The sequence below is a fragment of the Bufo gargarizans genome, chromosome 8 (genome assembly GCF_014858855.1).
Source record: "Bufo gargarizans isolate SCDJY-AF-19 chromosome 8, ASM1485885v1, whole genome shotgun sequence".
Classification (NCBI taxonomy): domain Eukaryota; kingdom Metazoa; phylum Chordata; class Amphibia; order Anura; family Bufonidae; genus Bufo; species Bufo gargarizans.
The window spans coordinates 191,043,769-191,071,474 of record NC_058087.1 but is presented as its reverse complement, the minus strand read 5'-3'; the positions used below and the strand labels follow the sequence as shown (position 1 = coordinate 191,071,474).

Genomic DNA, 27,706 nt, shown 5'->3' with positions numbered 1-27,706 from the left:
GACCGACAACGGGAAGAACATGGTGTCGGTGCTGCATCAAAGAGGGCTGAGCCATGCGTCCTGCATGGCGCACATGTTCAATCTGGTTGTCAAGTGGTTCCTGAAGTCTTCAACCCATCTGCAAGACATCCTAAAAATGGCTAGAAAACTTTGCATGCACTTCAGCCACTCGTACACCGCAAAGCACACCGTCCTTGAGCTGCAGTGGCAGAACGGCATCCCCCAACATAGGCTGATATGCGACGTTTCCACCCTCCATATGTTGGACCAGCTATACGAACAGAGAAAGGCCATCAACGATTTCTTGATGATCCAAGCGGATAGGAGTACTCCCCTGTATAACTTCGATGTCAGCCAGTGGCCGCTCATACATGACACCTGACGTTTGCTCAGGCCCTTTGAGGAGGCCACGTTATTTGTCAGTTGCCAGGAGTATGGAATTAACAACATCATTCCACTGCTTCATGTCCTGAAACAGATGGTGGTAACAATGGCTGGTCAGGGAACAGGAGACGTGGTGCTTGGATCTCACGGCCACATGAGCCCTGTGGGGGCTGAACTGAAAGAGGAGGAGGAAGAGGAGGAGGACATTGGATCACAGGCAATGTGTAGCGAAATGGGTGGTTTTTCTACTCAGCTGACAGGAGAGGAGGATCAGGAGCAGCCAGAGGAGCTACAGGGCGATGAGGAAGATGAGACAGAGGACACAGACACACAGTGGCAGTATGCAGTGGAGATGGAGGCAGGGAGTCCCACCGAGTCACTTGCACAAATGGCCCGATGCATGCTCACTTGCTTGCGTAGTGACAGCCGAATTGTCACCATTCGGCAGAGGACTCTCCACCTTCTTGGAAAAAATGGGGGCCTTTTTTTACACCCACTGAGAGGGAGTACAAACTGCTGCCCATCTGCTCCATCGTCCAACCCACATTAAAGATCTGCTGGACTACTGAGCGGCCAAACTGGATTTGTGGCCGCAACTAGCAGAGTTGCCCTGGAAAAGCTGTGCTGTCCGGCCAGTAGTGTGGCATCAGAGCGGGTGTTTAGTGTGGCGGGGGCCATAGTAATCCCAATGAGAACTCGCCTGTCCACCCAAAATGTGGAGAGACTGACCTTTGTCAAGATGAATCAGGCGTGGATTAGCCAGGATTTCCACCCACCAATGCCTGATGCATTAGACTTATGATCATCCATGGTGCCACAGCAACACTTTGACAAAAGAGAGTGGTTTCGTCTGGCTACCCGTCTCAGCTACTCTGATGCTGCCACCCGCCTGATGCCACACATCTAATGCCAAGTGCTCCTTCTTTCACCCACCTTCATCAGCGGGTACTGGTATTGCCACCCACCGCCCCACTCTGTCACCGGGTCACTTTAGGCCGGGTTCACACATAAGCGTACCCGATAAGCGCTGTTTACAAGCGTTTACATACGTGCCGAGGAGACAAGCAAACGCCCATTGTCACGCGTTCCCGCTAGGTCTATGTGCGGGAACGCGCGACAATGCACCCCAAAAAAAGCTCCTGTACTTCTTGGGGCGTCGGGCATTTTACAGTGCGATCGTACGCGCTGTAAAACGCTCAGGTGAGAACCATGCCGATAGGGAAGCATTGGTTTTTGCTTCTTGAGCGTTTTACAGCGCGTAGGAACATGCTGTAAAACACTCAGGTGTGAACCCAGCCTTAAGGTCTCCTGATACTGCTGCTGCCATATGCACATTGTCACCTTGCCACTCTGTGGTATCCTGATGCTGCTGCCATATCCATGCTATGTCACCTTGCCACTCTGTGGTATCCTGATGCTGCTGCTGTCACCACCTCCAGACTGTCATTGTCCCACTCGGTGGCCTCCTCATACTGCTGCCACCTCAAGACTCGGTCATTGTGCCACTCTGTGGCCTCCTCATACCTCTGCCAACTCCAGGCTCGGTCATTGTGCCACTCAGTGGCCTCCTCATACTGCTGCCAACTCCAGACTCGGTCATTGTGCCACTCAGTGGCCTCCTCATACTGCTGCCAACTCCAGACTCGGTCATTGTGCCACTCGGTGGCCTTCTCCTGCTAATGTCAACTCCAGACTCTGTCATTGTGCCACTTGGTAGCCTCCTGATGCTGCCGCCACCCCCAAACTGTGTCATTGGGCCACTCTGTGGTCTCCTCATGCTGCTTCCACATTTCCACTATTTCATAGGTCCACTCTGTGGACTTCTCGTGCTGTTCCCACCCTCCCCACTTCATGACTGGTCCACTATTTTGCCTTTCAGCCTGGCTGACATCATTTGTTTGACCTTTCTTCTAATCTGTCAGAAGGAAGTAAAATTGAGACACACAACGGATCCTGTATGTGTAGCAGCTGTAAGGCCTGTATGGTCCCATCAGAATTGGCTTATAATTTGGTAGCCAAAAGCAGGAGTGGGTACAAAACACAGAAGACATGCAAATATTCCATTCACGTGTCATCTCCGTTTTAGATCCACTCCTGTTTTTTTTGGCATTAGCAATACTGATGGATTACTGACCAAATGCTGACCGAGTGAAGGCGAATGCACTAGGGATCGACCGATATTGATTTTTTAGGGCCGATACCGATAATTTGTGAACTTTCAGGCCGATAGCCGATAATTTATACCGATATTCTGGGAATTTTTATTTTTGAAATAAAAATTAAAAATTCCCACAAATCTGCTGAAAATTAATGTTTATTGTTAATGTGTAGTGTTTTTTTTTGTAAATCTTTCTTTTTCATTTATACTTAATATTTTGGTGTTTTATTTTTGTAACTTTTTTTTACTAACTTTTAGCCCCCTTAGGGACTAGAACCCTTGTCCTTTTCACCCTGATAGAGATCTATCAGAGTGAATAGGAGGTCACACTGTCCCTGTCACACATTACACTGCTGGGGCTCCGATCGGAGGAGGAGGGGAGAGGGGATCCTGTGGAGGGGTGCACTGCGCCACCAATGCTTAATACTGGGGGGGCTTGGGGGGGAGGCGCACTGCGCCGCCAATGCTTAATACTGGGGGGGGGAGGGGGGGCGCACTGCGCCACCAATATCTAATACTGGGGTTGGGGGGGGTGCACTGCACCACCAATTAAGATTAAAGGGGTTGTCCAAGTTATATTTCTTGATGACCAGGCACCCCCTCCGATCAGCTGTTTGAAGAGGAGACTCATGACACCACGCACGCCTTCTCTTCAAACAGCTGATCGGAGGGGGTGCCGGGTGTCGGACCCCTGCCGATCTGATATTAATGACCTATCCTGGGGATAGGTCATCAATAAATATAACTTGGACAACCCCTCTCTCATTTATTCATATACAGGAGGCGGGAGCTGGCTGCAGAATCACATAGCCGGCTCCCGACCTCTATGAGCAGTAGCTGCGATCCGCGGCACCTGAGGGGTTAACTACCGCAGATCGCAGCTACCGCTCATAGAGGCCGGGAGCCGGCTATGTGATCCTGCAGCTCCCGCCTCCTGTATATGAATAAATGAGAGATTAAGCTTCATTGGTGGTGCAGTGGCCACAGCCCCTCCCCTCCTCTTGTCCCCTGTCCTCTCATTGGCGGCAGCAGCAGCACAGGGGGAGGAGACACTGCTTCCTTCTCCCCTGTGCTGCTAAGGGGAACACGGAGAGCGCTGACAGCAGCGCGATCTGTGTTCCCCATACACTATTGGAATATCGGCAAAATAAATGCCGATACCGATAGCGTTCAAAATCCTGAATATCGGCCGATAATATCGGTAAATCCGATAATCGGTCGATTCCCTAGAATGCACCACAGACAGGATCTTTTTGGGGGGGGTTATTGTTCTGACAGATCAGAGGAAGGGCAAAATAATCAGTGACATCAACACACACTTACTGCTGACACCCTCTCCACTCTGTCGGGGGCTCTACTTGTATAAGCGTTTAATAGAACAGGTTCTGTAGACATCTATGTGGAATCAGCTGCCGACGGTGTAAAAGGAGTGCGCTTCTTCTTGGCGCTAACATCGACCTGAAAGGCTGAGTTCACACTTGAGTTATTTGGTCAGTTTTGGCCCCGTGACTGCCCAAATTTGTGAAGTGTGCAGTGATTCTAAGAGCGACTCCTGTCATCTGCTTGTCATACTGACTCACAGTATTATTTCACTACCACAGCAGACTCCCTATGCGTGTTACTGCAAGGCACAGTGTTCTACACTGCTATACAGGCTCTCAGCAGCCAGAAAATAGCCGTTTTTTTACGCAATTTGCTGCAAATAAATTCGGATCGAAGCAAATCTTTTCGAAAAATTCGCCGAACCGGCCAAATCGATTTTTAGAAATTTGCTCATCTCTAGTGTCTTCTAACTTAGGACATCATCATCTATGAGCAATACAGGTATAATGTGACGCACTGGGTCACCCAAGATCAAGTGAGGTGCTCTCAGTGAAATAGATTCACCCAATCTATTCAGCAGTATACAATATAAAGAAACAGAAGTACTGGGCACTCCCGGATTTTGTGACCAATATTGAATTTTTTTAATTAGAACTATGTGCTAGGTCAATGTTAAATACTAATACATACTACAATTTCAATCAATGAAATCCATTATATAACACTCATAATAAAATCATGCCAATAAAATCGTATCAATAAAATCGATAAAGCTAGTTGGATTATCTGCATTATTCCCATTCACTAGCAGCCTTCAAGGGTGTGAGTCCATTATTTCGAATCTCCGATCCGATTAAATATGGGAAGATAATGCTTTCGAGAAAAAATATTCGGATAAACAGAAATGTCTCTTCAACTTAATTAACTTGTGTTAAAGTGCTTGCCCAAAGTTCGTTCAAGCGGCGTCCCGCTACATTAAATTCTCAGTGGCGACCGAAAGCTTGATGAAGATTGTGCACAACTTATGTGCAAACAAGCGGCCGACGTGGGAGAGTCAGACTGAAACGGTTAATACAACTAGCAGGACTACGGTCGAATATATCTAAAGACCAACGTCTAGAGCATTGCAGTTTATTACCGATTTTGTGTTGGCAATACACATTTATTCATTTCAGTGGGACGCCACTGAGAATTTAATGTAGCGGGACGCCGCTTGAACGAACTTTGGGCAAGCACTTTAACACAAGTTAATTAAGTTAAAGAGACATTTCTGTTTATCCGAATATTTTTTCTCGAAAGCATTGTCTTCCCATACTGTATTTCATCGGATCGGAGATTCGAAATAATGGACTCACACCCTTGAAGGCTGCTAGTGAATGGGAATATTATTGGCATGATTTTATTATGAGTGTTATATAATGGATTTTATTGATTGAAATTGTAGTATGTATTAGTATTTAACATTGACCTAGCACATAGTTCTAATTAATAAATTCAATATTGGTCACAAAATCTGGGAGTGCCCAGTACTTCAGTTTTTTATATTATCATCTATGAAATTGACAAATTTACCAGACCAGATGATTTCTCCCTATTCTGCAGCGGTGTAACATCTATTCTCTTGTCCAGCTTCTCCCAGGATGCAGGAGCCCATACGGTGGTCTCTCGGACAGAGAGGAGAAGGTCTCTGTACTCTCAGCTTGCAGGGTTTTTACCCCAAGCCGATAGACATCAAGTGGAGCTGCAGTTCAGACAGTGAAGTAACATCCAGAGAAACCTATGAAGAGAATCCAGACTCAACCTACAATGTGAGGAGTCAGTGCACCGTCCCGGAGGAGGTCATCACCGACCATGACTTTAAGATCATAGTCACCTGGAGCCACGGATCACTGTGTGGACCAGAAAGGAGAGAGATGTACATAAGGGACGCAGGTAATACATTCGGAGGCCATCATGCCCATGTTCTTTACTCCACAGGTAACACCAATGAATTAGAGAATATGTCCAGGTTGGTATTTATCCTGAAATCAGCAGCTTCGTTCAGTGCAGACACCATTAGGAGAGGTAGAATTGTATGAAAACATCATCCTATGGACTCCTCCTCCACATAGAGCCGATATAATGTGCATCATATCATCATTATAAGACCTGTTCAGACAGCAGCCTCCCTACAGAAGCGTGCCAGGAGGCTGCCCCGAGGCAAGGTAACGGAAACGTGTCACCAACAAGGTTTTCTGCCAGATAGTAACACATCTCTGCTCTGCAAGCAGCATTTTCCTGTCCGTGATGTGGTGCAGAGCAAGACGGATCCGTCCTGACACACAATGTAAGTCAATGGGGACTGATCCGTTTTCTCTGACACAATAGAAAACGGATCAGTCCCCCATTGACTTACAATGGTTTTCGAGACGGATCCGTCATGGCTATTTTAGAGATAATACAACCGGATCCGTTAAGAACAGACGCAGACGGTTGTATTATGGTAACGGAAGCGTTTTTCCTGGTCTGAAAGTAGCCTAATCTGTTTTTATTTTCTGATGGCAGATGTATTGGATTTTTTCTGTTTCCTGAAGATGATTATGGGGGCGGCCATCTTGGTTGAGCTGTCCTTAGCATTTACACGGCATTAATGGTTTTATGGCAGCCCCGTGGTCCATAGACACAGTGGTCAGGAGGAACCTCATTGACTTCCATGGGAGAGTTCTCTGGGCTGCTCTGTGACCTGTGCGGAGCTCATTGTACAAGGGAAGAAGAGAGAAGATGTGACAATCACCGATTGTGTGCTGAATCCTGTTTTATCTGTCACAATCGGGATTATTACTGTGAAGGGGGCACACAGAGGGCATTACTACTATGAAGGGGGCACAATGAAGGGATAAGCACTTTAAGAAAGTACAATGAGAGCATAACTACTGTGAAGGGGGCACACAGAAGGCATTACTACTATAAAGGGGGCACAATGAAGGGATGAGCACTTTAAGGGGCACAATGTGGACATAACTACTGTGAAAGTTGTACAATGAGAGCATAACTACTGTGAGGGGGCACAGTGTGGGCATAACTACTGTGAAAGTTGTACAATGAAGGCATAAATACTGTGAGGGGGCACAATATTGGCATAACTACCGTAAGCAGGCACATATCTGGACAAAACTACTGTGAAGGTTGTACAATAAGGGCAATACTACTGTGAGGGGGTGGGGGAGGGGGCAGAAAAAGGACTGCCCCGAGTGTCTAACACCGTAGGCACGCCACTGACAAGGGGCCCAAAAGATGCAAAGCCCTTATTTAGAAAAATTTCTGAAGCCAGAATTCTGGATGGAAGGGTTTGATAAATTCCCCCCACATAGCGAACCTAGGAACAAAACATCCTACCCTCAAAGGAGACGAGGGATTATATCTCTGTACATGTTAAACCCTCCTGCGCAGGGTCCTCTGCTCCTCTCTACCAGCCTGTTAATACATTCAGGCTTTTGTACTTGTTTTGTTTTCTATCATGTATGTGAACCCCTTTACAGATGCACAGTGCTATGGAATTAATGGCGTTTAAAAAGAAATACTATATATACCGTATTCTTCACTTTATAAGACGCACCCCAGGATTAGACAACAGAAAATAAGAAAAAATATTTTCTTGGTCCTCTTTGAATGTAATGTGGTTTACAAACACACACATTTATCATCTTTAACCCTTTGGCTGCCGGAGGTTTTTTGTCGTTTTTGCGTTTTCATTTTTCTTCCCTATTTTCCGTGAGCCATAACTTTTTTTTATATTTCCAGTCACATAGCTGTATGAGGGCTTATTTTTTGTGGGACAAGTTGTACTTTCTAATGCCATCATTAATTATGGCATAAAATGTAGTGGGAAGCGGGAAAAGATTTCAAATGGGGTGGAATTGAAAAAAAACAAAAACGCAATCCCTTCACCGTTTTACGGGTTTTGTTCCCACTGAATTTTGTTTATGGCACAACTGACCCATGCCCTTCATTCTCTCGGTCGGTACGATTACAACGATACCCCATATGTATAGGTTTTTATGTGTTAATAGTGTAAAAATAAATTTTAACTTTGAGAATTTATATATTTTTTTTACATCACCATATTCTGACCCCCATAACTTTTGTATACTTGTGTCCACTGAGCTGTTTTGCAGGACAATTCATAGTTTTTATTGATACCAATTTGGAGTGTGCATGACTTTTGGATCTCATTTTTATGGAATTTCTTTGGGTGAGAGAAGAAATAAAAAAAATGGCTAATCGGCCATTTTGACGCTTTTTTCCGTTACGCCATTCACTGTATTGGATTTTTTTTCTTTTATATTTTAATATTATGGCCGTTTTCAGTCTCAGTGATACCCAGTATGTTTATATTTATCGTTTATTTATTAATTTTTTATTATACGAAAAGAGGGGTGATTTTAACTTTTAAATTTATTTTTATATATTTAACTTTTTTTATTTATTTTTTATCATTTTAAGGCTCATAAATGACCTTAAAAATTATGTTTTTTTAATTTTGACCTGTAAGGTGACAATTTCTTTGCATTTTGCTGATTTCTTATGTTGGCCTGCCATCTGGTGGCCAAAATAAGAATTGCAGAATTAATGCTCTGAATTTCTTCATAGAGACTCAAAGCATTCAGCGCATGTACTGAAGTCCCGATTGGCCGCACTTGATGACGGCATCTAAAGAATTTAATTACCGTGATCGGCATTATTGCCAGTTGCGGTAATTAGCCGCAGGTCTTTGCTGTTTGAAACAGCAGAGACTTGCCGGCCATGACGCCTGCTGCATGCGCAAGCGGTCGTAATGCTTGCACAGCGCTACCAGCACCATACATGTACGGCGCTGGTAGCGAAAGGGTTAATAAAAACTCCCATGTCCCTTCACTACTGCTGAATGCGCTCTGCCGGATCATTAGGAAGCAGTCGGGGAGTGCGGCACTGCCGGATCGCCCTGACTACCAATTAGAAGACACAAGCACTTTATGGCAATATTATTTCTTATAAAGCAAAAAATACGGTAACATTACATAGAAGGAAAAGTTCTGAAACAACTGATAATTCCTGTATTTGCTGGATTCTGGACGTACATGATGCGATTATTGCTGCTGTTCCCGTTATCATTGATGTATTTGTAGAATTACGTCCATGAGGTTTAGCGCTTTTCCTATATGTATAGGTCTACCCTGGCGCCCAGAAGTCGGAGAGATATCCACACCAATTATCTTAATCAATAAAGAAGTAAACGTGCACTGTGACATCAGCGGATACTTCCCCAATAAACTGACCGTCACCTGGTTTGTGAAGGAGAGAGGACGCGATGATTATGTCCCCGCAGAAAAGTACCAATGCCGGATCGAGCCCATAGCAGCCCAATATTCAGACACTGGATACCGCTGTAAAGCCTCATTACACGTCCACTCATTTCCCATACATTACCATGGGATTCAGTTCATGTGTGAAGTACAGCACCCGAGCCTGGATCGCCCCATAGAGAGAAGCACAGAACCTCTCTTCATCTCATGTGAGTAACTCTCTGGACACACTGGACCATCAGGAATTATGGGTTGGGTTATTAGATGTAAGGGTATAGTTATAAAATGCACCTACAGTTCTTCACCACGCTGCACTGTTATATAGAGATCTCAGGGTGAGAGCTGCTGCACTGACATCTATGTATACAGCACATTCTGAGAGCTGCTGCACTGACATCTATGTATACAGCACATTCTGAGAGCTGCTGCACTGACATCTATGTATACAGTGCATTCTGAGAGCTGCTGCACTGACATCTATGTACACAGCGCATTCTGAGAGCTGCTGCACTGACATCTATGTATACAGCACATTCTGAGATCTGCTGCACTGACATCTATGTACACAGCACATTCTGAGAGCTCTGCACTGACATCTATGTACACAGCACATTCTGAGAGCTCTGCACTGACATCTATGTATACAGCGCATTCTGAGAGCTGCTGCACTGACATCTATGTATACAGCACATTCTGAGAGCTGCTGCACTGACATCTATGTATACAGCGCATTCTGAGAGCTGCTGCACTGACATCTATGTATACAGGGCATTCTGAGAGCTGCTGCACTGACATCTATGTACACAGCGCATTCTGAGAGCTGCTGCACTGACATCTATGTATACAGCGCATTCTGAGAGCTGCTGCACTGACATCTATGTATACAGCGCATTCTGAGAGCTGCTGCACTGACATCTATGTATACAGCACATTCTGAGAGCTGCTGCACTGACATCTATGTATACAGCACATTCTGAGAGCTGCTGCACTGACATCTATGTATACAGCGCATTCTGAGAGCTGCTGCACTGACATCTATGTATACAGCGCATACTGAGAGCTGCTGCACTGACATCTATGTATACAGAGCGCATTCTGAGAGCTGCTGCACTGACATCTATGTATACAGAGCGCATTCTGAGAGCTGCTGCACTGACATCTATGTATACAGAGCGCATTCTGAGAGCTGCTGCACTGACATCTATGTATACAGCACATTCTGAGAGCTGCTGCACTGACATCTATGCACACAGCGCATTCTGCGAGCTGCTGCACTGACATCTATGTATACAGCACATTCTGAGAGCTGCTGGACTGACATCTATGTATACAGCACATTCTGAGAGCTGCTGCACTGACATCTATGTATACAGCGCATTCTGAGAGCTGCTGCACTGACATCTATGCACACAGCGCATTCTAAGAGCTGCTGCACTGACATCTATGTACACAGCGCATTCTGAGAGCTGCTGCACTGACATCTATGTATACAGCGCATTCTGAGAGCTGCTGCACGGACATCTATGTACACAGCGCATTCTAAGAGCTGCTGCACTGACATCTATGTAAACAGCACATTCTGAGAGCTGCTGCACTGACATCTATGTACACAGCACATTCTGAGAGCTGCTGCACTAACATCTATGTATACAGCACTTTCTGAGAGCTGCTGTACTGACATCTATGTATACAGCACTTTCTGAGAGCTGCTCTACTGACATCTATGTATACAGCACATTCTGAGAGCTGCTGCATTGACATCTATGTATACAGCGCATTCTGAGAGCTGCTGCACTGACATCTATGTATGCAGGGCATTCTGAGAGCTGCTGTACTGACATCTATGTATACAGCACATTCTGAGAGCTGCTCCACTGATATCTATGTATGCAGGGCATTCTTAGTGCTGCTGCACTGACATCTATGTATACAGCGCATTCTGAGAGCTGCTGCACTGACATCTATGTATGAGGGGCATTCTGAGAGCTGCTGCACTGACATCTATGTATAAAAGGCATTCTGAGAGCTGCTGCACTGACATCTATGTATACAGCGCATTCTGAGAGCTGCTGCACTGACATCTATGTATACAGCGCATTCTTAGAGCTGCCACACTGACATCTATGTACACAGCACATTCTGAGAGCTGCTGCACTGACATCTATGTATACAGTGCATTCTGAGAGCTGCTGCACTTACATCTATGTATACAGCACATTCTGAGAGCTGCTGCACTGACATCTATGTATACAGCGCATTCTGAGAGCCGCTGCACTGACATCTATGTATACAGCACATTCTGAGAGCTGCTGCACTGACATCTATGTATACAGCGCATTCTGAGAGCTGCTGCACTGACATCTATGTATACAGCGCATTCTGAGAGCTGCTGCACTGACATCTATGTATACAGTGCATTCTGAGAGCTGCTGCACTGACATCTATGTATACAGCACATTCTGAGAGCTGCTGCACTGACATCTATGTATACAGTGCATTCTGAGAGCTGCTGCACTGACATCTATGTATACAGCACATTCTGAGAGCTGCTGCACTGACATCTATGTATACAGCGCATTCTGAGAGCCGCTGCACTGACATCTTTGTATACAGCACATTCTGAGAGCTGCTGCACTGACATCTATGTATACAGTGCATTCTGAGAGCTGCTGCACTGACATCTATGTATACAGCGCATTCTGAGAGCTGCTGCACTGACATCTATGTATACAGCGCATTCTGAGAGCTGCTGCACTGACATCTATGTATACAGCACATTCTGAGAGCTGCTGCACTGACATCTATGTATACAGCGCATTCTGAGAGCTGCTGCACTGACATCTATGTATACAGTGCATTCTGAGAGCTGCTGCACTGACATCTATGTATACAGCACATTCTGAGAGCTGCTGCACTGACATCTATGTATACAGCGCATTCTGAGAGCTGCTGCACTGACATCTATGTATACAGCACATTCTGAGAGCTGCTGCACTGACATCTATGTATACAGCGCATTCTGAGAGTATCTGCACTGACATCTATGTATACAGCGCATTCTGAGAGCTGCTGCACGGACATCTATGTATACAGCGCATTCTGAGATCTGCTGCACTGACATCTATGTACACAGCACATTCTGAGAGCTGCTGCACGGACATCTATGTATACAGTGCATTCTGAGAGCTGCTGCACTGACATCTATGTATACAGTGCATTTTAAGAGCTGCTGCACGGACATCTATGTATACAGTGCATTTTAAGAGCTGCTGCACTGAAATCTATGTATGCAGCACATTACAAGAGTAGGGACGTTTATAGGATTGTATAACACATACACAAAGCTCATCATATGTTTTACCCCCAGTGACTCCGCCGATAGCGAAGCCGGTGACGTTAACCCCCGGTGCATCAGACACAGTGACCTGCTCCATGAGTTTATTAAAGTTTTATCCATCAAGTATTAATATTACCTGGAATAATATGGCAGATAATAAATCAATCCCTTCAACCAGAAAACTTATCCAGATGGACGAGGAACAGACCTTTGATGCTACAAGTGAATGCACAGTTCCCTGGAAAGATTTCCGCTCTGGAGTGCGAGTGACTTGGGAGCATGAATCCCTGACATCTCCTCAGCATCACGACCTCCGTGTAACAGGTACGGCCCTAGAAGGACCCCGGTCATCGCACCGCACAGAACACTGATGGCCTAGTCACCCCCTGCACCACACTGACTCCATAGATGGTTCCCACCAGACCCCCATCATCTGCACTGTGAATGATTTCCTGCAGAGATCTGGTGGGAGTAGTAGTACATGCAGTAGGATAAGCTGGAGGTCGACCCTGTTACATTGTAGTAAAGGATAGTTTTCGGTCCCCACAGTCATCTGGACTTGTATTATTCTGTGGATTTATAAAATGTATGTATTAGAGAACGGGATTATAGGAGTTTAGAGACTCCATAGAAGATTCCATCCCCCAGCACGCTGCAGTATTGTGCGCTATGGCGGAAGGGTAACCGACCTTATAGTCAATGGGGTCTGGTGTCCGGCGTGTAATGGACCCCGCACGGCCATTGCTTGTTGTTCTCCTATAACAGAGCAGAACGTCTCAGTAAAGATCACAGGTGTGAACAGATCCTAACAAGTGACGTCCAGTAATATCCCTCATCGGTCGGTTTTCTGTGACTTCTTTCTAGATCTTCCCTGGCGTCCGGTCGTTGAAGAAATAGAGAAACCCGTTTTCCATGTGAACACTGAAGCCAGATTACAGTGTAAAATCTCTCAGTACTTTCCAAACGATCTCACTGTGACCTGGTACATGAAGAGGAAGGTGAAGAGAAATCTAAACCTAACCGAGGACACTACAACCACTGCCGAAAGACAGCCTGACAACACGTACAGCTGTACCGCCAGCCTGGTAGTCAGACCATCCATACAAGACCATGATGGAGCAGAGATCATCTGCACAGTGCAGCATCCGAGCTCAGGGCAACACGTGGAGAAATCTACAGGACCAATGCAAGTCTATGGTGAGTCCTTCAGTAATTACCAACTAGAACTGATACATCATTAATAACATCTTATATGAAGTGAATGTGATTTATTTTTAAGTGGATACTTATTATAAAATGTCACCAACATCACCTGTGGGGTGTACCTGCTGTAGAGCGTCATACATGTACATCACCTGCGGGGTGTACCTGCTGCAGAGCGTCATACACGTACATCACCTGCGGGGCGTACCTGCTGCAGAGCGTCATACAGGTACATCACCTGCGGGGTGTACCTGCTGCAGAGTGTCATACATGTGCATCACCTGTGGGGTGTACCTGCTGCCGAGTATCATACATGTACATCACCTGTGGGGTGTACCTGCTGCAGAGTGTCATACATGTACATCGCCTGTGGGGTGTACCTGCTGCAGAGTGTCATACATGTACATCACCTGCGAGGTGTACCTGCTGCAGGGCGTCATACATGTACATCACCTGCGGGGTGTACCTGCTGCAGAGCGTCATACATGTACATCACCTGCGGGGTGTACCTGCTGCAGAGCGTCATACAGGTACATCACCTGCGGGGTGTACCTGCTGCAGAGTGTCATACATGTGCATCACCTGTGGGGTGTACCTGCTGCAGAGTGTCATACATGTACATCGCCTGTGGGGTGTACCTGCTGCAGAGCGTCATACAGGTACATCACCTGCGGGGTGTACCTGCTGCAGAGTGTCATACATGTGCATCACCTGTGGGGTGTACCCGCTGCAGAGTGTCATACATGTACATCACCTGTGGGGTGTACCTGCTGCAGAGTATCATACATGTATATCACCTGTGGGGTGTACCTGCTGCAGAGTATCATACATGTACATCACCTGCGGGGTGTACCTGCTGCCGAGTATCATACATGTACATCACCTGTGGGGTGTACCTGCTGCAGAGTGTCATACATGTACATCGCCTGTGGGGTGTACCTGCTGCAGAGTGTCATACATGTACATCACCTGCGAGGTGTACCTGCTGCAGGGCGTCATACATGTACATCACCTGCGGGGTGTACCTGCTGCAGAGCGTCATACATGTACATCACCTGCGGGGTGTACCTGCTGCAGAGCGTCATACAGGTACATCACCTGCGGGGTGTACCTGCTGCAGAGTGTCATACATGTGCATCACCTGTGGGGTGTACCTGCTGCAGAGTGTCATACATGTACATCGCCTGTGGGGTGTACCTGCTGCAGAGTGTCATACATGTACATCACCTGCGAGGTGTACCTGCTGCAGGGCGTCATACATGTACATCGCCTGTGGGGTGTACCTGCTGCAGAGCGTCATACATGTACATCACCTGCGGGGTGTACCTGCTGCAGAGTGTCATACATGTACATCACCTGTGGGGTGTACCTGCTGCAGAGTATCATACATGTACATCACCTGTGGGGTGTACCTGCTGCAGAGTATCATACATGTATATCACCTGTGGGGTGTACCTGCTGCAGAGTATCATACATGTACATCACCTGCGGGGTGTACCTGCTGCAGAGTATCATACATGTACATCACCTGTGGGGTGTACCTGCTGCAGAGTGTCATACATGTACATCACCTGTGGGGTGTACCTGCTGCAGAGTGTCATACATGTACATCACGTGCGGGGTGTACCTGCTGCAGAGCGTCATACACGTAAATCACCTACGGGGTGTACCTGCTGCAGAGCGTCATACATGTACATCACCTGCGAGGTGTACCTGCTGCAGGGCGTCATACATGTACATCACCTGCGGGGTGTACCTGCTGCAGAGCGTCATACATGTACATCACCTGCGGGGTGTACCTGCTGCAGAGTGTCATACATGTACATCACCTGTGGGGTGTACCTGCTGCAGAGTATCATACATGTACATCACCTGTGGGGTGTACCTGCTGCAGAGTATCATACATGTATATCACCTGTGGGGTGTACCTGCTGCAGAGTATCATACATGTACATCACCTGCGGGGTGTACCTGCTGCAGAGTATCATACATGTACATCACCTGTGGGGTGTACCTGCTGCAGAGTGTCATACATGTACATCACCTGTGGGGTGTACCTGCTGCAGAGTGTCATACATGTACATCACGTGCGGGGTGTACCTGCTGCAGAGCGTCATACACGTAAATCACCTACGGGGTGTACCTGTCACGGACGGTGTACAGGAAACAAGACAATGCAACATGCATCTACAGGGAGTGCAGAATTATTAGGCAAGTTGTATTTTTGAGGATTCATTTTATTATTGAACAACAACCATGTTCTCAATGAACCCAAAAAACTCATTAATATCAAAGCTGAATATTTTTGGAAGTAGTTTTTAGTTTGTTTTTAGTTTTAGCTATTTTAGGGGGATATCTGTGTGTGCAGGTGACTATTACTGTGCATAATTATTAGGCAACTTAACAAAAAACAAATATATACCCATTTCAATTTTTTATTTTTACCAGTGAAACCAATATAACATCTCAACATTCACAAATATACATTTCTGACATTCAAAAACAAAACAAAAACAAATCAGTGACCAATATAGCCACCTTTCTTTGCAAGGACACTCAAAAGCCTGCCATCCATGGATTCTGCCAGTGTTGTGATCTGTTCACCATGAACATTGCGTGCAGCAGCAACCACAGCCTCCCAGACACTGTTCAGAGAGGTGGACTGTTTTCCCTCCTTGTAAATCTCACATTTGATGATGGACCACAGGTTCTCAATGGGGTTCAGATCAGGTGAACAAGGAGGCCATGTCATTAGATTTTCTTCTTTTATACCCTTTCTTGCCAGCCACGCTGTGGAGTACTTGGACGCGTGTGATGGAGCATTGTCCTGCATGAAAATCATGTTTTTCTTACCTTGCAGACTTCTTCCTGTACCACTGCTTGAAGAAGGTGTCTTCCAGAAACTGGCAGTAGGACTGGGAGTTGAGCTTGACTCCATCCTCAACCCGAAAAGGTCCCACAAGCTCATCTTTGATGATACCAGCCCAAACCAGTACTCCACCTCCACCTTGCTGGCGTCTGAGTCGGACTGGAGCTCTCTGCCCTTTACCAATCCAGCCATCTGGCCCATCAAGACTCACTCTCATTTCATCAGTCCATAAAACCTTAGAAAAATCAGTCTTGAGATATTTCTTGGCCCAGTCTTGACGTTTCAGCTTGTGTGTCTTGTTCAGTGGTGGTCGTCTTTCAGCCTTTCTTACCTTGGCCATGTCTCTGAGTATTGCACACCTTGTGCTTTTGGGCACTCCAGTGATGTTGCAGCTCTGAAATATGGCCAAACTGGTGGCAAGTGGCATCTTGGCAGCTGCACGCTTGACTTTTCTCAGTTCATGGGCAGTTATTTTGCGCCTTGGTTTTTCCACACGCTTCTTGCGACCCTGTTGACTATTTTGAATGAAACGCTTGATTGTTCGATGATCACGCTTCAGAAGCTTTGCAATTTTAAGAGTGCTGCATCCCTCTGCAAGATATCTCACTATTTTTGCCTTTTCTGAGCCTGTCAAGTCCTTCTTTTGACCCATTTTGCCAAAGGAAAGGAAGTTGCCTAATAATTATGCACACCTGATATAGGGTGTTGATGTCATTAGACCACACCCCTTCTCATTACAGAGATGCACATTACCTAATATGCTTAATTGGTAGTAAGCTTTCGAGCCTATACAGCTTGGAGTAAGACAACATGCATAAAGAGGATGATGTGGTCAAAATACTCATTTGCCTAATAATTCTGCACTCCCTGTATGACTCACTGGATCCAAAGCTAAGGAACCAAAAGGGAGACCCCTGCATAAGACCTGGCACTTTCCCTGGCTGCTCAGCCTATGCAAAAATCCCAAAGGTGGATGGTCGCATATCCACGTACTTCGACTATATAACACCTGAACACCCTACAATAGTGAGGGGACACGACCACCGGCTCCCTACACCAGACACGGAGGGAGTCAGGGTCACCTGGGATCCAGCAAACAGAAAATAACAGATGAAAGTACAGCACTTAACTTAGTAGCAGACTGGGAAATAGGATCAGCATGCACACACACTCCAGGAAGAAGTATAAGCCGCCCAGTAAAGCATTATGGGGAGGAATTTAAAGGGAAGCAATCAGTCCAACTCCATGACAGCTGAGAGAGGCTAACGAGATGAGGAACTGAACAGCACAACAAAGAAAACTCAAGGAGGAGGTTCTGAAAGGCTTCTGTCAGAGCTTCTCAGCTGTCTGGTTGTGACAGATTTATTGCGGTTGTGGGCTCAGTTTCCAGGTTTGGTGACAGTCTGGTCAGACATGGTGCCGCGGAAACAGTGGAGGGACGCCAGGTCAGTGGAGAGGGTCAACAAAGCCAGGATTAAAGTTAATAGGGCGGTAGTTCGTTTTGTGGTGAGGAATTGCGGTATTGCAGTGCGTCATAGGGAGTTTGAAGCGGGAGGGGGGGGGCGTTTCGAAGGGGGGATTGAGTACACTTGAACGGGGTGGGGATTGAGTTATGGTGTTCAACTTTGCAGGACGGGATTGAGTTGGCTTTGCGGGTGTGGCGGGACGCAAGGAGGTGAGCTGTCACTACCTTGGGTCATGGGCGGTGGTGGGTCCTTGGAGTTGGTGATTATGGTGGATCTGGCGTGGTGAGAAGGGAGCCAATTGGGCTCTGGACTCCCCAGGTACAGGAATTTGGGGAGTGATATGGCGGTTATCTGCCCACATTTGTTGCCCATGGTTACCGTTTTTTCTTCCTCTGAGCTGTCGTTTATCGACTAGAGTTAATTCAGTTTTATTGAGGGGTGGGGCAGTTACCTGTCCAAGGACCCTCCCCGTGTTTTATGTGTTCCTTGGGTGGCCTTCAGGTGGGAAGGCCTTTGGGGTTGGTTATTTATTGTATGTTTATTTAATAAAATGGCTGCTGTGGCCAATAAAAGCCACCTGAGGTGTTGTCTTTATTTGGTTGGGAATTGGGGGACATAGGGGAGAACGACAAGACGCTTGTCATGTGGACCAGCTTGTCTATGGGGGATTCACAATCTGAAGAGGTGGTGTGATAACTGAGCGACCCGCTGATTACATCAATGCTGAAAATAATGTATAATCTATATAATACCAGCTAAGCTTATGTTATATCATCTGCAGAGTGAAAAGAAGCAGAAAACAGCAATGAGAAGGAGCTGAGCATAAATGCCGAGACCTCCTGTGTTTTACTAATTTAGAAAATATTTCTCAATGGAATTGACAAATTTACCAAACCAGATGATTTCTCCCTATTCTGCAGCGGTGTAACATCTATTCTCTTGTCCAGCTTCTCCCAGGATGCAGGAGCCCATACGGTGGTCTCTCGGACAGAGAGGAGAAGGTCTCTGTACTCTCAGTTTGCAGGGTTTTTACCCCAAGCCGATAGAAATCACGTGGAGCTGCAGTTCACACAGTGAAGTAACATCCAGAGAAACCTATCAACACAATCCAGACTCAACCTACGATGTGAGGAGTGAGTGCACCGTCCCGGAGGAGGACATCACCGACCATGACTTTAAGATCATAGTCACCTGGAGCCACGGATCACTGGGTGGACCAGAAAGGAGAGAGATGTACATAAGGGACGCAGGTAATACATTCGGAGGCCATCATGCCCATGTTCTTTACTCCACAGGTAACACCAATGAATTATTTATCCTGAAATCAGCAGCTTCGTTCAGTGCAGACACCATTAAAAGAGGTAGAATTGTAGCGTTTTCCTGTCCGCGATGTGGTGCGGAACAAGATGGATCCGTCCTGACACACAATGTAAGTCAATAGGGATGGATCCGTTTTCTCTGTCACAATAGAAAACGGATCCGTCCCCCATTGACTTACAATAGTTTTAGAGACGGATCCATCTTGGCTATTTTAGAGATGCTACAACCGGATCCGTTAAGAACAGACGCAGACGGTTGTATTATGGTAACGGAAGCGTTTTTGCTGATCCATGACGCTGGTCTGAAAGTAGCCTAATCCGTTTTTATTTTCTGATGGCAGATGTATTGGATTTTTTCTGTTTCCTGAAGATGATTATGGGGGCGGCCATCTTGGTTGATCTGTTCTTAGCATTTACACGGCATTAATGGTTTTACGGCAGCCCGGTGGTCCATAGACACAGTGGTCAGGAGGAACCTCATTGACTTCTATGGGAGAGTTCTCTGGGCTGCTCTGTGACCTGTGCAGAGCTCATTGTACAAGGGAAGAAGAGAGAAGATGTGACAATCACCGATTGTGTGCTGAATCCTGTTATATCTGTCACAATGGGGATTATTACTGTGAAGGGGCACACAGAGGGCATTACTACTATGAATGGAACACAATAGGCATTACTACTATGAAGGGGGCACAATGAAGGGATAAGCAATTTAAGAAGATACAATGTGGACATAACTATTGTGAAAGTTGTACAATGAGAGCATAACTACTGTGAGGGGGCACAATGGGGAGAGTAGTTACACATTTTTTGTGTTTTTTTTTTAGCACAGAGGGCTACTGTGGAGGGGGCACAATGGGCATTTCTACTATGTAGGGGACACGGAGGGCATTACTACTACAAAGGGGTACAGAGCATTACTACTATTAAGGTGGCACAATGGGCATTATTACTGTGAAGGGGCACAGTGGCGATTATTACTATAGAGGGGGCACAATTGGCATTATAACTGTAAGGGGGCACAATGGAAATTACTACTATAAAGGGGGCAAAATGTGCATTACTACCATTAAAGGGCACAGTAGGCATTATTACTGTGAAGGGGGCACAATGGGCATTATTACTATAAAGGGGGCACGTTGGGCATTACTACTATGAAGGGGCACAATAGGCATTACTACTGTAAAGAGGGCACAATGGACATTGCAACTACGAAGGGGAAAAATGGGCATTGCTACTATGAAGGGGGCACAATAGGCATTACTACTGTGAAGGTGGAATAATGGGCATTGCTATTATGAAGGGGGCACAACAGGCATTACTACTATGGAGGTGGAAAAAATGGGCATTATTACTATGAAGAGTGCACAAAGGGCATTATTACTATGAAGGGGGCACAATGTACATTACTACTGTGAAAGGTGAAGAATGTGCATTATTACTATGAAGAGGGCACAATGGGAATTACTACTATGAAGGGGGCACACAGAGGGCATTACTACTGTGAAAGGGGCACAGAGAGGTCATAATTACTGTGAAAGGGGCACATCGAAGGCATAAGCACTTTAAGGGGGAACAATGTGGACATAACTACTGTGAAAGAGGTATAATGAGGGCATAACTACTGTGAGGGGGCACAATATTGGCATAACTACCGTAAGCGGGCACATATCTGGACAAAACTACTGTGAAGGTTGTACAATGAGGGCAATACTACTGTGAGGGGGTACAATTATTTTAAATTATTGGGGAAGGAGGGGTGGGGCAGAAAAAGGACTGCCCCAAGTGCCTAACACCGTAGGCACGCCACTGACAAGGGGCCCAAAAGATGCAAAGCCCTAATTTTGCGAACTTTTTGAAGCCAGAATTCTGGATGGAAGGGTTTGATAAATTCCCCCCACATAGCGAACCCAGAAACAAAACATCCTACCCTCAAAGGAGACGAGGGATTATATCTCTGTACATGTTCAACCCTCCTGCGCAGGGTCCTCTGCTCCTCTCTACCAGCCTGTTAATACATTCAGGCTTTTGTACTTGTTTTGTTTTCTATCATGTATGTGAACCCCTTTACAGATGCACAGTGCTATGGAATTAATGGCGTTTTAAAAGAAATACTATATATACCGTATTTTTCACTTTATAAGACGCACCCCAGGATTAGACCACAGAAAATTAGAAAAAATATTTTCTTGTTCCTCTTTGAATGTAATGTGGTTTACTGGTGTTTTACTGGAGTAGAGGGGTCAAGGTCAGTAACTTCCGGGTGTAGAATGGAGGGGAATAGTTTTCTTCAGCTCCTGTTACCCTTACTGTGTCATCTGCGGACCCTTGTACCAACCAGCAGTGGTGCATGTGGTCACCTCATGAAATGTACCTATCCAAATATCACTGCTCTGTTCTTCTGCTAGATTATTTGTAAGTATTTGTCTGCGAGACACACACAGCTCTGCCATACACACTCACAGCTCTGCTACACACAGATATAGTTCTGTTACAATCTTACAGCTCTGCTACACACACTTAGGCCTCTTGGACACCTTTTTTTTTTTTCCGTTTTTTGCGGATTCCGTTTGCAGTCCATATGCGGAACCATTCACTTCAATGGGTCTGCAAAGACAACGGAAGGTACTCCGTATGCATTCCATTTCCGTTCAGAGAAAAAACATTTCCTAATATTGCCCGCAAATCACGGTCCGTGGCTCCATTCAAGTCAAAGTAAAAAAAAATGGAATGCATACAGAATGCATCCATATGTCGTCCGTATCCATTTTAGCGGAACCATCTATTGAAAATGTTATGCCCAGCCCAATTTTTTTATGTACTTACTGTTTAAACATTATTGTATGCTTCCGTTTCCGATCCGCAAAACAAGGGTTACTAATGGAAAAACAGAATGGCAAAACGGAACGGAAGCACTACTGAAACAAAAAAAAAAAGAAGGAAAAACGGATCTGTTTAAAACTGAAAGCAAAACCATATGGTCGTGTGCAATAGGCCTTACAGCTTTGCTACACACATACATCTATCATCTTTAATAAAACTCCCATGTCCCTTCACTACTGCTGAATGCGCTCTGCCGGATCATTAGGAAGCAATCGGGGAGTGCGGCACTGCTGGATCGCCCTGACTACCAATTAGAAGACACAACCACTTTATGGCAAGATCATTTCTTGGTAAAAAGTGCGTCTTATAAACCAAAAAATACGGTAACATTACATAGAATGCGATTATTGCTGCTGTTCCCGTTATCATTGATGTATTTGTAGAATTACGTCCATGAGGTTTTGCGCTTTTCCTATATGTATAGGTCTACCCTGGCGCCCAGAAGTCGGAGAGATATCCACACCAATTATCTTAATCAATAAAGAAGTAAACGTGCACTGTGACATCAGCGGATACTTCCCCAATAAACTGACCGTGACCTGGTTTGTGAAGGAGAGAGGACGCGATGATTATGTCCCCGCAGAAAAGTACAAATCCCGGATCGAGCCCATAGCAGCCCAATATTCAGACACTGGATACCGCTGTAAAGCCTCATTACACGTCCACTCATTTCCCATACATTACCATGGGATTCAGTTCATGTGTGAAGTACAGCACCCGAGTCTGGATCGCCCCATAGAGAGAAGCACGGGACCTCTCTTCATCTCATGTGAGTAACTCTCTGGACACACTGGACCATCAGGAATTATGGGTTGGGTTATTAGATGTAAGGGTATAGTTATAAAATGTACCTACAGTTCTTCACCGCACTGCACTGGTATATAGAGATCTCAGGGTGAGAGCTGCTGCACTGACATCTATGTACACAGCGCATTTTGAGAGCCGCTGCACTGACATCTATGTACACAGCGCATTCTGAGAGCTGCTGCACTGACATCTATGTATACAGCGCATTCTGAGAGCTGCTGCACTGACATCTATGTATACAGCGCATTCTGAGAGCTGCTGCACTGACATCTATGTATACAGCGCATTCTGAGAGCTGCTGCACTGACATCTATGCACACAGCGCATTCTGAGAGCTGCTGCACTGACATCTATGCACACAGCGCATTCTGAGAGCTGCTGCACTGACATCTATGTACACAGCGCATTCTGAGAGCTGCTGCACTGACATCTATGTACACAGCGCATTCTGAGAGCTGCTGCACTGACATCTATGTACACAGCGCATTCTGAGAGCTGCTGCACTGACATCTATGTACACAGCTCATTCTGAGAGCTGCTGCACTGACATCTATGTATACAGCGCATTCTGAGAGCTGCTGCACTGACATCTATGTACACAGCGCATTCTGAGAGCTGCTGCACTGGCATCTATGTATACAGCGCATTCTGAGAGCTGCTGCACTGACATTTATGTACACAGCTCATTCTGAGAGCTGCTGCACTGACATCTATGTATACAGCGCATTCTGAGAGCTGCTGCACTGACATCTATGTACACAGCGCATTCTGAGAGCTGCTGCACTGGCATCTATGTATACAGCGCATTCTGAGAGCTGCTGCACTGACATCTATGTACACAGCACATTCTGAGAGCTGCTGCACTGACATCTATGTATACAGTGCATTCTGAGAGCTGCTGCACTGACACCTATGTATACAGCGCATTCTGAGAGCTGCTGCACTGACATCTATGTATACAGCGCATTCTGAGAGCTGCTGCACTGACATCTATGTATACAGCCCATTCTGAGAGCTGCTGCACTGACATCTATGTATACAGCGCATTCTGAGAGCTGCTGCACTGACATTTATGTACACAGCTCATTCTGAGAGCTGCTGCACTGACATCTATGTATACAGCGCATTCTGAGAGCTGCTGCACTGACATCTATGTACACAGCGCATTCTGAGAGCTGCTGCACTGGCATCTATGTATACAGCGCATTCTGAGAGCTGCTGCACTGACATCTATGTACACAGCACATTCTGAGAGCTGCTGCACTGACATCTATGTATACAGTGCATTCTGAGAGCTGCTGCACTGACACCTATGTATACAGCGCATTCTGAGAGCTGCTGCACTGACATCTATGTATACAGCGCATTCTGAGAGCTGCTGCACTGACATCTATGTATACAGCCCATTCTGAGAGCTGCTGCACTGACATCTATGTACACAGCGCATTCCGAGACCTGCTGCACTGACATCTATATATACAGCGCATTCTGAGAGCTGCTGCACTGACATCTATGTATACTGCGCATTCTGAGAGCTGCTGCACTAACATCTATGTACACAGCACATTCTGAGAGCTGCTGCACTGACATCTATGTACACAGCTCATTCTGAGAGCTGCTGCACTGACATCTATGTACACAGTGCATTCTGAGAGCTGCTTAAGGGAGATTCTGCACAACTAATACGTGTCAGCATTTCCAGCCTCCTTTACAAGAGTAGGGACGTTTATAGGATTGTATAACACATACACAAAGCTCATCATATGTTTTACCCCCAGTGACTCCGCCGATAGCGAAGCCGGTGAAGTTAACCCCCGGTGCATCAGACACAGTGACCTGCTCCATGAGTTTATTAAAGTTTTATCCATCAAGTATTAAGATTACCTGGAATAATATGGCAGATAATAAACCAATCCCTTCAACCAGAAAACTTATCCAGACGGACGAGGAACAGACCTTTGATGCTACAAGTAAATGCACAGTTCCCTGGAAAGATTTCCGCTCTGGAGTGCGAGTGACTTGGGAGCATGAATCCCTGACATCTCCTCAGCATCACGACCTCCGTGTAACAGGTACGGCCCTAGAAGGACCCCGGTCATCGCACCGCACAGAACACTGATGGCCTAGTCCAGTGATAGGCAAACTGCGTCTCTCCAGCTGTTGCAGAACTACAACTCCCAGCATGCAAAGACTGCATACAGCTTTCAGCCTACAGCAGGGCATGGTGGGAGTTGTAGTTTTGCAACAGCTGGAGAGCCGCAGTTTGCCGATCACTGGCCTAGTCACACCCTGTACAACACTGACTCCATAGATAGTTCCCACCAGACCCCCATCATCTGCACTGTGAATGATTTCCTGCAGATATCTGGTGGGAGTAGTAGTACATACAGTAGGATAAGCTGGAGGTCGACCCTTTACATTGTAGTAAAGGATAGTTTTCGGTCCCCACAGTCATCTGTACTTGTATTATTCTAAGGATTTATAAAATGTATGTTTTAGAGAAAGGGATTATAGGAGTTTTGAGACTCCATAGAAGATTCCATCCCCCAGCACGCTGCAGTATTGTGCGCTATGGCAGAAGGGTAACCGACCTTATAGTCAATGGGGTCTGGTGTCCGGCATGTAATGGACCCCGCACGGCCATTTTTCCCCTCACCCACGACAGCACCACGAGAGAGAGGCTCCCCCACCACAGACTGGAAACCTGAAGTACAAAAAGGCGGAGGCTCTTCTTCCCCTTCTGTATGGTTTCCAGTCTCTGGAGCGAAGCCTGAAGTTCTCATGTGGCTTCTCCCCCCGCGTATCCACTGTTTATCTGCGGTCCCTTTCAATATATGGCGCCATGTTCATGCACTGGTGGACCGGCAGAGGCACGATAGCTGGTATGAAGGGCTCAGAAGCGCTGTGGGGTATGCTTGGTGGCGTACCTTAGGCATTTAGGAAAGAGTCCCAGGGGAGGAGCGGTAGTTGCCGGATGCCTTAGTGGCTTAACAGGAAGCGGAAGACGTCGGTAATAAGGCTTGGAACGCAGAGCGCCGGATGTGTGAGCATGCTCAGCGATGACATCACGGGAGGCGCTTATAGAGCACGTAACCCGATGGTAGTTGCCGGCGGGTTCATGGGAGTTACTGCAAGACACATATGAATCGTCTCCTGGCGGGTGTTCCTTTCATAACCCGGATAAGGAGGGCTGATATCCTGTGGCAGGCGACTATGGATGAAGACAAAAAGGATATTCCTGAGGATCCCGCTTCCACTCCAGCTCTGGTACCTGAAGGGGGGTGAGCGGCCTTCCGCCAATTTCTTTTATTGAGTCCTATATAAGAAAGTTTTGTCTAAAAGGAAGAATAGGTAGTGTGCCCTATGCAGATGCCCTCTATCTTCGGAATACTTGAAGTTGTGTCAGGTCTGCATTGACAAGACGGTGGCGGAAGAATCGCCTTCAGTCATTAGTCAGGCCTGAGGTCAGCTCTTCTGTGTCAACAACGAAGTCTGGGGGTCGCAAAAAGCAGAAATCTAAGAGACTCCAGCGTCTTGATTTGGTGAGCTCCTCTGACTCAGAGCTGGAACAGGATTTTCATTAAATTGAAGATCTATGTTCTGACGTATCATCTTTTTCTTCTGGAAAAGAGGAAAAAGAAATTGGAAGACCCCTTTTTTCCAGTGGAAGATAGTGATCGTTTATTAAAAGCAGTAAAATCGACCATGGGCATTGAAGATTCTAAGGAGCCAAAATCCGTGCAGGATATGATGTTTTCCTATACATAAAAATGTCACATGTTTAATTAAAGGGGAATGGAATAAGCCTAGTAGGAGAGTTTATATTTCTAAACATATTAGAAGAAAATAACCCTTTACAGAAGTAGATTGTGCCCCTTGGAACAAAGCACCCAAAATAGACGTGGCTATTTGCTTTGCCCCTTTGAAGATATGGGCTCCCTTAAGGACCCATTAGATAAAAAAGCAGATGTGTTCCTAAAGGGTGCCTGGGAGGCGGCTACATCATCCTTTAGGCCCTCTATCACGTCCACTTGTACAGCACGTTCCTTAATTGTTTGGCTCTGAGTTAGAAGATCAGTTAAAAAACAAATGTCCTAGGGAGGAAATTCTAGCAGGTCTTCCCACCATTAGGAAAGCAGCTGATTTTTTAGCAGACGCTTCTGCAGTTTCTATTAGGCTTGCGGCTAGATCTTCTGCTCTCGGTAACTCTGCCCAAAGGGCTTTGTGGCTAAAAAGGTTGAAGTGGAGATTTGCTTTCCAAGAAAGGGTTGTGTGCTGTTCTTTGTGAGGGCGAGTATCTGTTTGGTTCTGCTTTAGACAAGCTGTAAGAAAAGGCAGATAAGAAGAAGAAATCTCCAGTTCAGACCTTTTCTGCTAGAGGAAGATTTGATCATTCCTTTCATCCCTTTCGAGGTAACAGAGAAGGAGATAAGAAAGACAAAGAAGGTAAATACAGATCACAAAGAAGAAGAGGAAGAGGATTTTTCTTTGGTCAATCCTTTACAGATAAGAAAAAATAAAATAAAATCAGGTGACCAACAATGATGCCAGGTTGCCTGTAGGAGGCAGACTAGCAAAATTTCTTCCTGCATGGCAGCAAATTTCCAACAGTTCCTGGATTTTAGACACCATAGGTCTA

The 27,706-nt window shown here is 46.0% G+C and overlaps 1 protein-coding gene across 2 annotated transcripts in view; it reads left to right on the top strand.

Annotated features, from left to right (window-relative positions):
• Window positions 1-27,706, top strand: part of LOC122945126 — a 110,768-nt gene that overhangs the window by 59,053 nt on the left and 24,009 nt on the right. For both annotated transcript variants that reach the window (XM_044304014.1, XM_044304015.1), the window contains exons 12-18: window positions 5,495-5,797; window positions 9,051-9,395; window positions 12,554-12,847; window positions 13,388-13,720; window positions 19,009-19,311; window positions 22,685-23,029; window positions 24,846-25,139. In XM_044304014.1, the coding sequence (XP_044159949.1) occupies window positions 5,495-5,797; window positions 9,051-9,395; window positions 12,554-12,847; window positions 13,388-13,720; window positions 19,009-19,311; window positions 22,685-23,029; window positions 24,846-25,139 (2,217 nt within the window). The remainder of the gene's footprint in view (window positions 1-5,494; window positions 5,798-9,050; window positions 9,396-12,553; window positions 12,848-13,387; window positions 13,721-19,008; window positions 19,312-22,684; window positions 23,030-24,845; window positions 25,140-27,706) is intronic.